At 43.8% G+C, this 15,005-nt stretch overlaps 1 protein-coding gene across 5 annotated transcripts in view; it reads right to left on the reverse strand.

The window, feature by feature from the left end:
- The window catches only part of PITPNC1 (phosphatidylinositol transfer protein cytoplasmic 1), a 265,455-nt gene that overhangs the window by 123,626 nt on the left and 126,824 nt on the right, over nt 1–15,005 (reverse strand). For 4 of the 5 annotated variants that reach the window (XM_067715275.1, XM_067715276.1, XM_067715273.1 and 1 more), the window contains exon 2: nt 5,088–5,236. In XM_067715275.1, the coding sequence (XP_067571376.1) occupies nt 5,088–5,130 (43 nt within the window). In that variant the 5' untranslated portion in view covers nt 5,131–5,236. Of the gene's footprint in view, nt 1–5,087; nt 5,237–14,006; nt 14,026–15,005 lie in introns of those variants that run through there. The other variant, XM_067715274.1, reaches the window with a different exon arrangement.

The raw sequence follows: 15,005 nt of genomic DNA on the forward strand, positions 1-15,005 counted from the left end.
TATTTTTAAAAAATGGTATATAAGCCCCAAATTCTAACCACCCCTTTGAGTCACATTTTTCTGTATGCTCTTGCCTATGTACATGAATAAAAACTTGTCTTTTCTCCTGTTTATCTGTCAGTTTCAATTTAATTCTCGGGACCCGAATCACCAATAACTAAGTAGACTGAAGAAAAGTTTTTCCTCCTTGACACCACTCATAAGGTGGACAGATGAACTTACAAATAATGGAATCGGTTGACCTACGGCCCTACTTTGATCAGAATACAAGAACCATGTCTTAATTATTAAGAGATTCTCTCCAACACCAGAGCAATTTGTTACACACTGTCAATTTCAATACACACTCATTTAATGAATCACAATTACAAAGGAGCCTCACCAACATGGCAGTCCCATGACCTGTGCATGCAGGACATGGGTTAACTCGAGGTGGGTTAACTCTAGTTTGTAACTACAAAGTAGTAGGTTTGGTTTACTTTTATGATTACGAAAATACTTATTATTTTATAGCTATGTCACATACCAATTTTTTCTTTCTTTCTCTCTTACTAAACCATAATCTCCCTGGTTCTGAGATAAAATAATGGACCTACTTTAGATTTGTGCAAAAGGAGCTAAAGGTATATTTTTTTCCTGTGCCTCACTGGTTATTCATTTATGTATGCTGGAGAGGAGATGAGACAATATCTGAAACAGACTTTAAGTATAGAAAATTAGGGTTGAAAAGGATCTGAAAGGTTGTCCATTTTAACCACCTACTTGATGTTTGAATCTACTCAAGGACAGCCTGACAAGGGTGTGTTCTGCTTATGCTCAAACACCCCCAGCAGCAGCATAATTGACTATAAGTCACCTTACTTTGTTCTCTGATGGCTCAAATACTTAGATTTCTTCCTTAAACTGAGCCTAAATTTTTCTCCTGGCATTCTCACCCATTGGTCTTAGTCTAATTGGTCCTCTTGAGGTCATCTAGAATACATACGCCTAATCCTTCTCCCACCTGATCAAACCATTATACACCCAAGTCTAGCTTTTCTAGGTTAAATGTCCTTGGTTTCTTCCGGTATTCTTCATATCACTTGGGTTTCTAATCCTAAGATTCATATGAACAATTCTGGAAAAGTTCAGTAAGTAGGAGAGACTCACCCTACCAGACATCAAGACTCCTTATAAAGCTTTAGTAATTAGGAATTTTAGGATTATATTCTCAAATTCTGTTTAAAAACAACCTGGTTGGCATTTTAATTAGTTTTGCCTTAAATTTATAATTGATTTGGGAATTGATGGCAACTTTATTACATAGCTTTTCCCATCCATGAATATTCTCATTTGTCTAGGTTTTTTAAAATGTCCTCTGCTAATGTTTTATATTTTCCTCCGAAAAGATTTTGTATATCTTGTGGATTCTTTACTGGCTACCTTTAGGTTTCCTTTCTCTTATAAATGGAATTTTTTAAAATTATTTTTTCCATTTATTGCTCCTGCACTATAATAGTGTTACTGATTTTTGTATTATGAATTTTATACCCAGCAATCTTGTCAAATTCTCAAATCGATGTTAACAATCAGTCATAAATCTGATCAGGTCATGAATTACTATTATTATACTCTGAGGTATTTGATTTGCTAAAGTTTCATATAGGATTTTCCTGTCTATGTTCTTAACTGAAATCAGTCTATAAGCTTCCCTTTTATACTGTTACTGTTCAGTTTTGTTATCAAGATTCATGTGGTAGGCACTATTAGTTGCCTTCCCAGCCATCACCATGTATTTCCCACCTCCTTTCTTAGAAGCAGATCATGCCTCTCTTGAACATCTTTCCTTTTTTAATCAGGGAGGAAAATCTCACATCTCATTGGCTGGAACTAGGTCACTTGCCATCCCTAGTTGCAAAGGTGGCTGGGAAAATAAGTATCTGACATTTTCAACCCGTGAAATACTTAGAAATTTTTACATTTCTAAATGATGAGGGAGTTCATTTATTGTTGCTACCAATTTCTTATTGTCATGCTCTTTAATCAGCCAACAGGATCTACACAATATTGATTTTCTGGTATTTGAGACTGGTTTCTGGCCTACTTTGTATAATCAATTTTTTTCATGTGTGTTTGAAAGGCATGTTGGTTCCAGGGTCTATTAATGTCCACTATATCAAGCTTGTAATTCTGTCATTTACATCTTCTCTATGTTTCTTCAATTGTTTGTCTATTCGATCTATCAGTTTATTAAACAAGTAGGTTAAAATCTCCCATTATAACTTTAGGCCACTTGTGATTTTGTCAGTGTTGCCATATCTTTGTTGAGCTAGGTTCAGGTTTAGGGTGTAACACACATTATTATTGTGATCACTGACACATTTCAATTTATCATCTGACAAACAAAATTTGTTTTCTATTTACTGTGCTTTTTGTAGGCTTCTCTTTGTTCTTCCTCTGCCTTCCATTGGATTGGTCAAGTTTTCTCTTGGAAGTTACATATTATTTTACTATTCTTTTAGAGGTTACCTTTACATTTTGAATACACATATTTGCCTTAAATTTTTAAAAAATATTTATTTGGCTGAGACAGGTCTTAGTTGCAGCATGTGGGATCTTTTAGTTGTGGCATGCAGGCTCTTAGCTATGGCACGCAGTATCGAACCCAGGCCCCCTGCATTGGGAGCACAGAGTCTTAACCACTGGACCACCAGGGAAGTCCCTGCCTTAAATTTTTTTTAATTAATAAACATCTCTTTTTTCTTCCTAGATGATATTAGCAACTTAGAGTACTTTTTTTTTAACTATACTTACTACCCTTTCATCTTCTGTTATTATTGTCTGTTATTTAAATTCCACAAATATTTCCAATTACTAACTATTCATACATTTGAAACATTCTATGCTCATTCAGATTTGTCCAGATGTTTACCAATTTCTTTCTTTACTATTATTTTTAGATTCCCTCCTCCTATTTCTTGGTTTCAATTTCCTTTTACTTCAAGTACAACCTTTAGTAGTTCTTTCAATCTGTGTCTCTGAGTAGTAACCTTTCTCAGCCCTTGATTGTCAGACATGATTTTTTTTGCACCATTCTCAGTCCCAACACCCCATTTACATGCACCGAGGCTACACTTCCTGTCCCCTTATGGGAATGACATCCACAGCCCCTAGGTGTCAGGGCCCACACTCAGTTCTGACATCCCCCAGCTTACTTAGCATTAACTCATCTGCTTTCCACTCCAGTTAGTTTCCTCTTTATTTCTAGTACCTGAGGATTTCCCTTTCTTTGCTTTCAACTCAGCTTTATATTGTTATATTTCATCCTGTGTCTGTCATATGAGGTGGGGGGAGGGTCTGTATTAATCCTTTTAGTTATTATTACTGGAAGTCCAGATATTCTATTTATAACAAATTTCCCTCTTACTAATGTTTAGTATTCTCCTTTAAAATAAATGTCATATATTTTGATAGAGAAAACAGACATGACAGAGACAGCTGGACACTTCTTGTTCTGTTTCAGGAAAAGTTATAAAGTTTTCTAATTTCTTGAATTTGGTACACAGGGAACATTCCCCAGGCAATAACTTTGGAAAATGCAATCATCTGCTGAGAAATGGAATTTTGTGTAGGTTTGTATCTATTTTCTTGCACCACCCCCCTGCCCCACTTCTCTTTGCTCTACAGAGGTGATCGATGCTCCATATTTGATTTTGAGTACACCCTTTGCACTAAGAATGCCAAAGCAGCATATTGAGAAACCTCTCTCTGCAAGGAAGCCATCCTCAGGCTAGACCCAGAGCTCAGCTACTCCTGCAAATCAACAGCTGGCTGCAGGCTGCACGGGTTCCAAATCCTGGGAATTCACAGCTACTGATAGATGAACAGGATCAATCTCATTTGCATTTCATCGTGACTCAGGAATTCCCTGGTACTGCTTCCCTGGGAAGATTAAATCAGCCAGGGTCAGGATATTGGTCTGAGAGATTTCCAAACACGCTGACAGAACACAAACCCTCCCATCAAGAAGAAATAGTCCCCTTCAGCCTGTCGAAGGGTAGAGGTCATACAAGAATGAGGGAATCCAAATATGGCTCCTCTCAGAAACACCTGACCGTGGCACTGAGCATGGAGAAATATTCACAAGCGTCAGTGTTTAAACTGGGGACACAGTCTAGCTACTATGCTGGAAGTGCTTTCTGGATGAGAAAAGGCCAATAGGAGAGGCCATAGATGGTGGTAAAGAGTATTCATGGAGATGCTAGCAATGACCACAATGGTCATATGCTGGTTCACTGACATAGACAGTTACTTTTGAGAAAATATGGCACGTGACTACAAATGTTCTGACCCAGAAAACTGAAAGGAAGAAAATGACCTGGAAGGGGGGTGTAAGGTCGGGAGAAGATCAGACAAGCCCCAACAATCAATTATGTCATTAGTGATAAGAAAACAGAAGAGATTAAAGAATGTATTTTGCAAAACAGAAATGGCAGTCCTGATCAGTGCTGGCTGATCATCCGTGAATCTTTACCCTTTCAGAGGAGAGATGACAACCTCTACCTTGGGAAGGATGGCTCTACTTGAGAAACAGAAACCACCCGAGTACTCCATATCACTTTGGTCACAGGTGACCGGTGGTTGTGTCATCTCCCTTTGTGGACACCCGAGTGGTCACTCGGCAGGAAGTGGAAATCTTACTGAGTCAAGACCCCAACAGCACACGGCCACATTCAGCACTTACTTTTGTACAACTTACAGGCAAAGCTGCCTCTTTCCTTCTGCTAACCCGGGACCACGGGTGAAGACAAAGCCCTTTCATTCTTAAGATCAGATTTCATCTTAACATGTCGTGGAAGGGTTGGGAGAGGTAAGAGGAAAGCTCCTCCTGATGAAAACGCGCTTGAGGACTATTTTGCAGAACGCAGGGGTTTCTGTTTTTGGCAGCAACTAGACTGGCAGTTTTGGAGGGCGGATGTAAAGACTTTCCAAGTCACCTTTTTATCCCAGACAGTCACAGCCTCTACCTCAGTCTTGCGGTGGGGCTGGGTGGGAGCCCCTGGGCAGGGTGGGCGCCCGGAGGCGGAGCACCCGCTGCCAGGACTTACCTGTTGAGATACACGCGTTTCTCCGTGAACTGCCCGTTCCCATGGTGAGGGTCCTCGAAGGGCTCGTTCTGGACGACCTCCACCCCTTCTCCTCGGTCGCTCTGTTCGTGGCTGTGCTTGCTGATCATGTACAGCTGTCCAATTTTGTACTACAAAACACACAGACACAGAGGGGTCAGACCCATCGCTCGCCTCCGAAAACTGCCCCCGCGCCACCGCCGCCGCTGCGCCGCAAGCAACTCAGAGCATCAGCACTTCCTGTTGAGAAAAGAAAGCAGGCACGTGGGCCTGCTGGTACTCTTCCCCAGGAAGAAGGTGGAGAACGAGCTGTGAGTAGAATGCAGAAACGGCCTGTTCCTGTGAACACTCTGCATCACCTTGGCAGATACTTGCCGGTGTGGCCGATGGCCTTCAAGGTTTGGCAGCCGATCAACCAACCCATGGGTAGCAGCTGGGAGGTGGGCACGCTGGAGTCTCCCTTTCCACTCTGGCTCTACAGGGTTAAGTGACGCTGAAGTCCTATCCTGCTTGGCTCAAGACAGGCTCAGACAGGCTAAGGTTTGTGATTTCTGTCCCTTCTTTCTGCCTGATTAACTGCATTGCTGGGCACAAGAGAATTAGATGTCACCTGTCTCTTCCATCGCCTCTCTCAAAGTGTTCAACTCTCCTGGAGGCCTCTGTCCCATAGAATGGTGGTTCTCAAAGGTGGCTGGACGTTAGAGTCACCTGGAAGCTTTAAAAAAAAAAAACCCTCCAGATGCCCAGGCCCCACTATGAGTGGAAACTGGACCCACCTTTAGGCTGGTCCACAAGGAGGAAAATCTACAGTATCTTTAAGTCCTGGGGCTTTAGTGCGGGGCCTTCCAGGCTGAGATGCCAGAAGTTACATGTGCTTACACGAAAATGATAAAATGGAATAACATGTAATGTGAACACTGTCCGTGACACCTGTATCTTTGAGCTGTTCCATTCTCTTTCTTGCCTCTCTGAAAACCCTGGGGCCAGCAGGCATCTCTTCACCCAGTGAACTTCCAAAGTGACAAAACTAATTTGACGGAGGGGAAAAGAAGAGAGAGAGGAAGGAGGGAGTCAAATGACTTTTGCACCGAGGAAGTCTGCTCAGAATCAGCAGGCAGGGCGATGAGACACTGCTGTGGTCCTTCCACAGATTCGGTGTGAAACAACACACAGCGTCAGCATCATCAAGGCCCGAGGGATGGGGGCAAGGGGCCTGAGTCTGCAGCAGGCTAATCACGGCTCCGGGTTATTCCCAAAGAGCCCAGGCCAGCAGGTATGTAGGTCCCCTGTCTATGTGCATAAGAGAGAGAAATAGATTTTAAATTTAGGGGGCATGTATAATGTACAAGTCAACAGTGCAGTCAGTTCCAAAGCTGAGAGGACACACACGTCCAAAGGTCCCTCTTCCATTCTGAGGCAGGTGCCGGGAAGGGAGTGTGAACAGAATGGGAAAGGCTCTGGTGTGAGGCCAGCCTGAGGGACCAGGCCCAGTAACCATGACAATGGGAACTGCAGCCTTCTGGCTCTTCTCAAAGGGCAGTGCTTCCTGTCTGTGCCACGCCTCTCCCCCAGAAGGGTCTGCATTTAAAATGCGTTTAATGTAACTGTGTGTGTGTGCTGAGGATAAGAGCAGGGAGAGGAGAGAGGAAAATCAAAGATAAAATTTATTTTTAAACAAATTTTGGGATTAGAAACTTGCCTTGGCTTCCCCTCTTCCCTTTGCTCACAAAAACTGACTAATACTGTTTCAAGGAGGAAGACAGTGAGAAAAAGTTTACAGATTGGAGATATGTGAGATCAACACTCTACCTTATACGGATGGGCACACAAGCCTGGAACAGCATGTCCAGCTGCCCAGGGGGTGGAGATTTCACTGGCAGTTGCTTTGTACTTGGAGTTCAAAAAAATACGTGTTTACTTACAATGGAATATTACTGTGCCATAAAAAGGAAGGAAGTACTGATACTGATACTGCTTAATGTGTGTTACCAGTTGAATTGTGTTTTCCCAAAATTCATATGTTGAAGTCCCAGTACCTCAGAATGTGACCTTATTTGGAGATACGGTCCTTACAGAGGTAATCAAATTAAAATGAGGTCATTAGGATGGGTACTAGTCCAATAGGACTGGTTTCCTTACACAAAGGGGCAAGTTGGACATAGAGACACTCATAGGAAGAATAGGAGATGAAGCGATGCACGAAGATGGCCATCTACCAGCCAAGGACGGACCTGGAACAGATCCTTCCCTCCCAGCCTTCAGAAGGAACCAGCCCTGCCTGCTGACACTTGATCTTTGACTTCCACCATTCACAACTGTGAGCCCTCACAACTCTGGTTGGTTAAGCCACCCATTCTGTGGTGCTTTGCTATGGCAGCCCGAGCAAACCCATACAATGGGTACGGGGCTTCCTTTTGGGGTGATGAAAGTGTTCTGGATCTGGATAGAGGTGGTGGTTGCACAATATTGTGAGTGTACTAGATGCTGCTGAATTGACTTTAAAATGGTTAATTTTGTGTTATGTGATTTCCACCTTGTGGAAAGGGAATGCTGCCACCATTCCAGTAAACAATGAATGTTTGCCGGCCATCAAGCCATTAGCCACTGTAGCCACACAACGTCCCCCCACCCCACCCAGCCCCAATGGCATGCCCTGAGGGGAATTCAGGATGGAGACAAAAATGTAACATTCTGTGCTTTGGATACTGGCCCTAGATAGTTAAGATGTATATCTAAGGAATCATTTCAATGAGCCCAGACTCTTGCATCTTCCCACACATAAAAAAACCTCCAGGCCTTCCCTGGTGGCACAGTGGTTAAGAATCCGCCTGCCAATGCAGGGGACACGGGTTTGAGCCCTCGTCCAGGAAGATCCCACATGCCGCGGAGCAACTAAGCCCGTGCGCCACAACTACTGAGCCCATGCGCCGCATCTACTGAAGCCCACGTGCTCTAGAGCCTGTGCTCTGCAACAAGAGAAGCCACCGCAGTGAGAAGCCCGCGCACTGCAATGAAGAGTAGCCCCCACTCACCACAACTAGAGAAAGCCCGCGCGCAGCAACAAAGACCCTACACAGCCAAAAATAATAAATAAATAAATTTATAAAGAAAGACAAAAAAAACTCCTATATATTCTGGCTCCTCCTTTACCTCTTGGAGCAGTTTCTCAGAGCTCTAGGACTCAGTAAGCTCCCCAAATACAACTTAACTTGCATCTTTTAGGTTGTGCATTTTTCTTTAGTTGAAAACCTCAATTGTTTTAAAAAAAGTGTTGACCCCACTTCTGAAGCAGATACCCCTAAGCCAAAATGCTGTCAAGGGCTTTAGTCGGGGGTGGGGGGACTTGACAGAAGGGATGCCTATCCCTGGACCATCTCCAGGAGCTCCAACTCACTCACGCATGAAAATGTATGGGACCAAGGGCGATGCATGACACAGAAAAGCCATTAGCCAGACGCGAGTCAGCCTGGCTGCGCTCAGCTCGATTGCTTCCTGCCCTGTTGAAAGGAAAGGGCCGAGGCAGCCAGAGGCTGATTCACCGTCAGCCAGAGGAGGGCCTGGCTGCCCAGCCTCATTGATCATTCTGGTGGCTCCTGAAAGAGCCATTGCAGGGCAGACACCAGCATTAGCTCACTAAGATCGCGTCAGGCCGTGGGCGACTGACAGACGCTGGAGGCAGTAACGTGGGTGACATTGTTGGGAGGTGGCGGGACACTCAAGTCCAGACACTGAGGTGGTCAAGGGCCCTGCGGCTGTCACTTTATTCACGCTCAAGCAAATCAGGCCTGTTCTCCTGGTTGTGGCCATCTGAGCTGGGCCATCCAGAAGCAGAGGTTTTAAAACACAAACTGACTCAAAGACACATGCATCGAGAAGCTTCTCAATTAGAGCGGACAGGGCAGGACAGAGAGTCCTTCAACCGTGTCTCAAAATCACCAGAGATACTCCTAAAAATGCTGAATCCTGGGCCATTCCAGCCCTTTTACATTCACACTCTGAGGTAGATGGAAGTTGGGGATCTTACCCAAATACAACGCTAAAAGCTGAGAACCACTGCGGCAGAGAGTGGGGAAGGCCTTCATTAGTACTTGCTCAGTACCAGACGGTGCCAAGACCAAAAGGTTCCGTCTTTAGGGGACCTGTTTCTTCTTTCCTCTTTTAACACTGAATTCTTGCAAAGCTCTATCACTAATTCAGTGAGAATACTACATCACAGATCACCAACTCCAAACAAACTTGTATGTGAAATGAAGGCTGCGAAATCCATAGACTCAGAAGGATTCGGAAGACACTGAAGCCAGAGAGTCGATAACAGAATTGATAATGATGATGGTGGTGGTGATAGAGTAAAGCTTAACTGATTGCCTATCAGTGAGAGGCACCAATTAAGTGCTTTATATTCATTTCTAAGACTCACAATGATTCAGGTACATATTTACAGATGAGGAAGCTGAGTCTCCGAGAGGCTAGAGACTTCCTCCTGCCACGTGGCTTCTAGGTGGCAGAGCTGGTTTGAAGACCATGGGTCTGTACTCTTTCTTCTCCACTCAGCTTCAGCCCTTATTTCTCTAACAGGTGAACTGCTTTAACAAACCTAGATCTCATTATGATGAACAAAGAGGGATGGTTCAGAGCCACTGCCTTTGAACTTTGCTATTTCAGAAGATGAAGAACAAAAGTCTGATATCATTTGAAAGATCAAAGTTGTTTAAACTGTGCGCACATATGGAATGGTGGAGCAATTATGCTCTAACTTTGTAAAATCTACTGTTATAATTCCAGAGTTTGGGGAAATCATCATTACAGGCAATCACGATTAGAGACAGCTCTGCGCTGCAGGGCTGAGCCTCCATGAGAGCCATCATCAGAACAGCTACCCCAAATAATTCTCTCTGTAGTCAAAAAAAAACCCATGGGGACGCAGATCTTTCCCATTTGCATGCAGCGCTGCATGTTTGATAAAGCTGCAGAACTTGAGGGAAGGCAGAGTTGCATAACATGCCTGGAAAAGCCAAGGGGGTTTCATCACTTTGTACTTTTGCAAACTCTGTGACTGGGCACGACCAAGGTACTTAATACAGTTCACCTCAAACCCTGATTTTTAGAAAAGGTGACCCCAAGTCAAAACTCCTGATTATGGTAAGGGATTATTAACTGACCATCACCAACACCTAAATAGCATCCTTGCCATTAGAAGTACTAGGCCCAAAGTTTTAGGTTCAGTAGAACCCTAAGCTTTCACTTAACTGCCCCTTCCCCCAATTGCTGAGCTTCAGAGATCTCTGCAAGGCCAGGCTCCCATATTCCCCTCCATAAAGAACCAAAGGGGTGTCATCTTTCTTCCAATCCCTCCCTTCCTGCCCCCTTTCTCATCCTTCATTAGTCCCAATACCTTTTTCAAACATCACGATGTGAAAGGTGGGAACCACTGTTTTGCAATAAACATTATTCAGCCTGGATGGAGTTATTCCCTGATGTCATGACTCAGGTCTTCAAGGCCCCAGATTGGGAATCAGAATTTACAACTATTTCCGCTTCTACCATCAAAGCAGACGGATACCACACAATATGACAACCATGGAGAAATACCTGTCCCTCTGACTTAACCTGATATCATGTATGTTTCCATCTTTGAAATGTGCATGATTCCTGCCTCTCTCACTCTGGCTGTGTGGAGAGAGGAAAGAGCAGAGGGTGATACAAGGTGGCATTGCTGGGAGTTTGCCACATTATTCACATCACCCTTAATGCTTTTCTTGGCTTTTTTCCCCCAGTCTTCTCTACTCTCAATAAACGGACCTCAAAGCACAGTGGAGCAATTGCCTCACGATGCCCAAGGAGCCCCCTGCAGAGAGTGCCTGAAAGATAAAACATCACCCAGGACTCCAGTGCATTGCAGTCTTCACGCCAAGTGGTGCCAAAATTGTAATTCCACTCGGGGAAGGGGATGTGATGAGGCCAGATTTTAACAACCTCATATCAGAAAACTAGAGGCTAGAGCCAGCTGTTTTCTAGAATCTCACAGCACAGCTGAGGCAGTGGGACAAATGCTCTGGTCCAGCAGTCAGCAAACTATGTGGCCTGGTGCCTGTGTTTTTAAAATAAAGTTTCATTGGAACACAGCCGTACTTATTCATTCTGTGACTGCTCTCACGATACCACAGCAGATACTGTGTGGTTCAAAGAGCTGAAAATATTTACTATCAGGCCTTTTACAGAAAAAGGTTGCTGACCCCTGTCTAGTGCAGTGCTACTGGGTCCAGCACTAACCAGCGCTGTCCGGGATGGTGGCCACGCGCCATATGTAGCTTATGAGCATTGGAAATGGGGCCTGTGCGATGGAGGGACTGAATTTAAAATTTTCTTTCCTTTTAATTAACTTAAACTTTAAAACTGATACTCGATTCAGCTGTAAGAAAACTTTTACATACGTCTGAGACATACCATTCAGTAGACATAAATCTACTGTTTAAACTGAAAACTTTTATGAAATCTCAATTCACATCAGGTACCTCTGATGAAATTTTAGCATCTGGCTTGAGACTGCTCATAAGTGTAAAACGCACACTTAGTAACAACAGCAAAAAACTGAGTAACAACAACAAAAAAAGTAAAGCTCATTAATAATTTTTAAATTGACTGCATATGGAAATGATAGTATTTTAGAGATACAGGGTTAACTAAAATATATTCTTAAAAATAACTTCACCTGTTTCTTTACATATGTGGTTGGCATTTGTGGCTCACATATTTCTATTGGATGGTGCTGGTCTAAGCCCTAAACTTGACCATCAGGGATGGAGAGTCAGGCCATCAATCCATACCAAGACTTCAGAGGCTGGCTGGTCAGGTCAAGGGTTTCCATGTGTTTCCAAGCTAGCGAGGTAGGGCACTGGTAATAAGGCATACATTTGGAGAAGCTCTCCCTTTCTGAGGACTGGCATTACCTGGACCTCCAGAGAGGTGATAATTGTTCACTGTGTGCTATGGTGGAAAGCACTGCAGTTTTAAAATTGAAAACCTGCAGCCAAAGTCCTGATTCTGCCTTTGATGAGTTTTGTAACCCTAGACAATTTGCTTAACTGAGCCACAGTTTCTTATCATTAAAATGGGACTAAGGAAACACCTCATGGGACATGGTGACAATCAAGTGAGAAAAAAACTTACAAATTAATATGCTTTATAAAATGTAAAACTGTACGCTGTAGCTATGGCTCCTTCTGTTTGGCAACACATCTGACTGGGAGGTGAAGATCTGTTTCATTTGTTTCCATTTTGCTACAGTTCTTTTTTTAAAAGGTCAAATCTTTATTTATTTTTGGCTGCATTGGGTCTTCGTTGCTGCGCCTGGGCTTCCTCTAGTTGCAGTGAGCGGGGGCAACTCTTTGTTGCAGCACACGCGCTTCTCATTGCGGTGGCTTCTCTTGTTGCAGAGCACGGGCTCTAGGCACGCAGGCTTCAGTAGTTGTGGCTCACTGGCTCTAGAGCGCAGGCTCAGTAGTTGTAGCGCACGGGCTTAGTTGCTCCACGGCATGTGGGATCTTCCCGGACCAGGGCTCGAACCCGTGTCCCCTGCATTGGCAGGTGGATTCTTAACTACTGCGCCACCAGAGAAGTCCCTTGCTACAGTTCTATACAGGCTAAGAGAACAAGGCATCTGCCATACACACCCCTACAATGCAAAAATCGGGGAAAACCTGAGCATCAGCCCAAGATCGTCATTTCCTTCTGCAAAAATTGTATTAGATGGTAGTCAGATCAAACACTTCGCAAAACGTTATAAAAAAACTTGGGAACATCCATTTATATGACGTCCCTAGGGCAGTCAAATTCACAGAGACAGAAAGTAGAATGGTGGTTGCCAGCAGGGGTGGGGAGTTAACGCTTAATAGGACAGAGTTTCTGTGTGGGATGATGAAAAAGTTCTGGGGATGGATGGATGGTGTTGATGTTTGCATAACAATGTGAATGCACTCAATGCCACTGAACTGTACACTTAAAAATGTACACTTAAAAAAAAGCTGATAAAAAGATTTAAGAAGGAGCTGGGTTATTGACATTTAATTCAAAAATCCACCTTCTGTGGTAAACTTTATGTGATGTATATTTCATCACATTTCTTTAAAAAACCTGGAACATGTCGTTTTCCCCTGTCGCTTACTTACTTCACGCCTCAAGGTGGCCATCTATCAGTGATTCTATTTTTATGATTATGAAAAAACTTTTTTTAGGACAGGGACTTCTATATTTGGATGGACCTTTGGTTTGGAAGCTTATTTGAAGGTGTTGAGCCAAGGGGACAGAACTATAAAATGACTTCCCCCAGAGACAATGTTGCATGAGATGCCCGATTCCTGCCATGCCGGGGGAGATGCCTGGCTCGCTCTGCCCTAAACTTAAATGTCTTTGACATTAGCAATCTGGAGGATTCCTGTTGCTGATGTTCCCAAGCAACATGGTGCTGACTGTGACAGTGTTACGGACAAACAGCCTGACAGAAGGGAAAGAGTGATTAACCGAATACAAATGCATTCTGACCCCGCCAACCTTAACTAGGGTCACTGAGAACCCCAGCTCACAGTTCACAGCCCAGCTCCTCCATCTGCCTGGGAGCAACTCTACAACAAGCCCAATTCCATTTCCTTTATTCCATTGGGAAGGTATGGTGTGTATTTTTACCTCTAAGGGCTGGATCTGATTTGGGTTCTGCAACGACATGACTGGCTAGCCCCATCAGTCCTTCTGGCTCTGCGACTCAAATGTCCAGATTTCTCCATGTAGACAAGTGAGGTTTAAAAAAAAAAAGAAGGTGTAAAGTTCCTTGGTGTTTCGTCAGCTCTCTCCCTGCCAGGTCAATAAAGCACGAAAACCAATATCCGATCCCACAAAGTAAATACAAACCTGCAGCTCATATTTCAGGATATCAGTGCTTCATCACATATTTATCTTTTCTCCCGGATCTTTATAAGCAGCTATCAGAGGTGCCTTGTTTATTACGTAATACTGGGTCATAATGCCAGGGTGCAGGAATGAAAAAGCTGATAAAAAGATTTAAGAAGGAGCTGGGTTATTGACATTTAATTCAAAAATCCACCTTCTGTGACAAACTAATATAAACAGCATTGTAGGCTGGTGCTTAACCCATTCTAAGTTTTGGACTAAACTGAATAGAAATAGAGCAACTCAATGCCAAGGAAAGGGCTCAGGGTATGCTTCGTGCTGGTGCAAGCAGAACTCTACACGCCTGTGACTGTACAAAACCGTAAATTGTTTCTAGTACACTCAGCCGTCCAGCAGCATAATCCACTTGACCGAGTACAGGAGGGTATAGTATATGAAAAGTAAGAGTGCACATTAAAAAAAAATAAGTTTATTTATTCTTTTTGGCTGCATTGGGTCTTCGTTGCTGCACATGGGCTTTCTCTAGTTGCGGCGAGCGGGAGCTGCTCTTCGTTGCAGTGTGTGGGCTTCTCATTGCGGTGGCTTCTCTTGTTGCGGAGCACGGGCTCAGCTGCTCCGCGGCATGTGGGATCTTCCCGGACCACGGCTCGAACCCGTGTCCCCTGCATTGGCAGGCGGATTCTTAACCACTGTGCCACCAGGGAAGTCCCAAGGGAGCACATTTTAACTGCTCCTTCCAACACTGACTCATCCTTGGGGGTGGTATTCTAGCCCTGAGAACTCATTTGATACACATATTGAAAAGCCAAAATGATAACACAGAGTGAGTAGAGCCTACTTTATAAGCATCGGCTCAGGCAAGAGGTGTCATCCCCTGGTATTGCTAAATGAGAATCTGAACACGTTAGCCATTAGAGAGCAGCATGAAAAACCACAGAGAGCAAAGACAGGAACTGCCAGAACTCAGTTCAAAACCACAAGGGTAGTTGGCCCTTGAGG

The sequence above is a fragment of the Pseudorca crassidens genome, chromosome 19 (assembly GCF_039906515.1).
Source record: "Pseudorca crassidens isolate mPseCra1 chromosome 19, mPseCra1.hap1, whole genome shotgun sequence".
In the NCBI taxonomy this organism is placed as follows: domain Eukaryota; kingdom Metazoa; phylum Chordata; class Mammalia; order Artiodactyla; family Delphinidae; genus Pseudorca; species Pseudorca crassidens.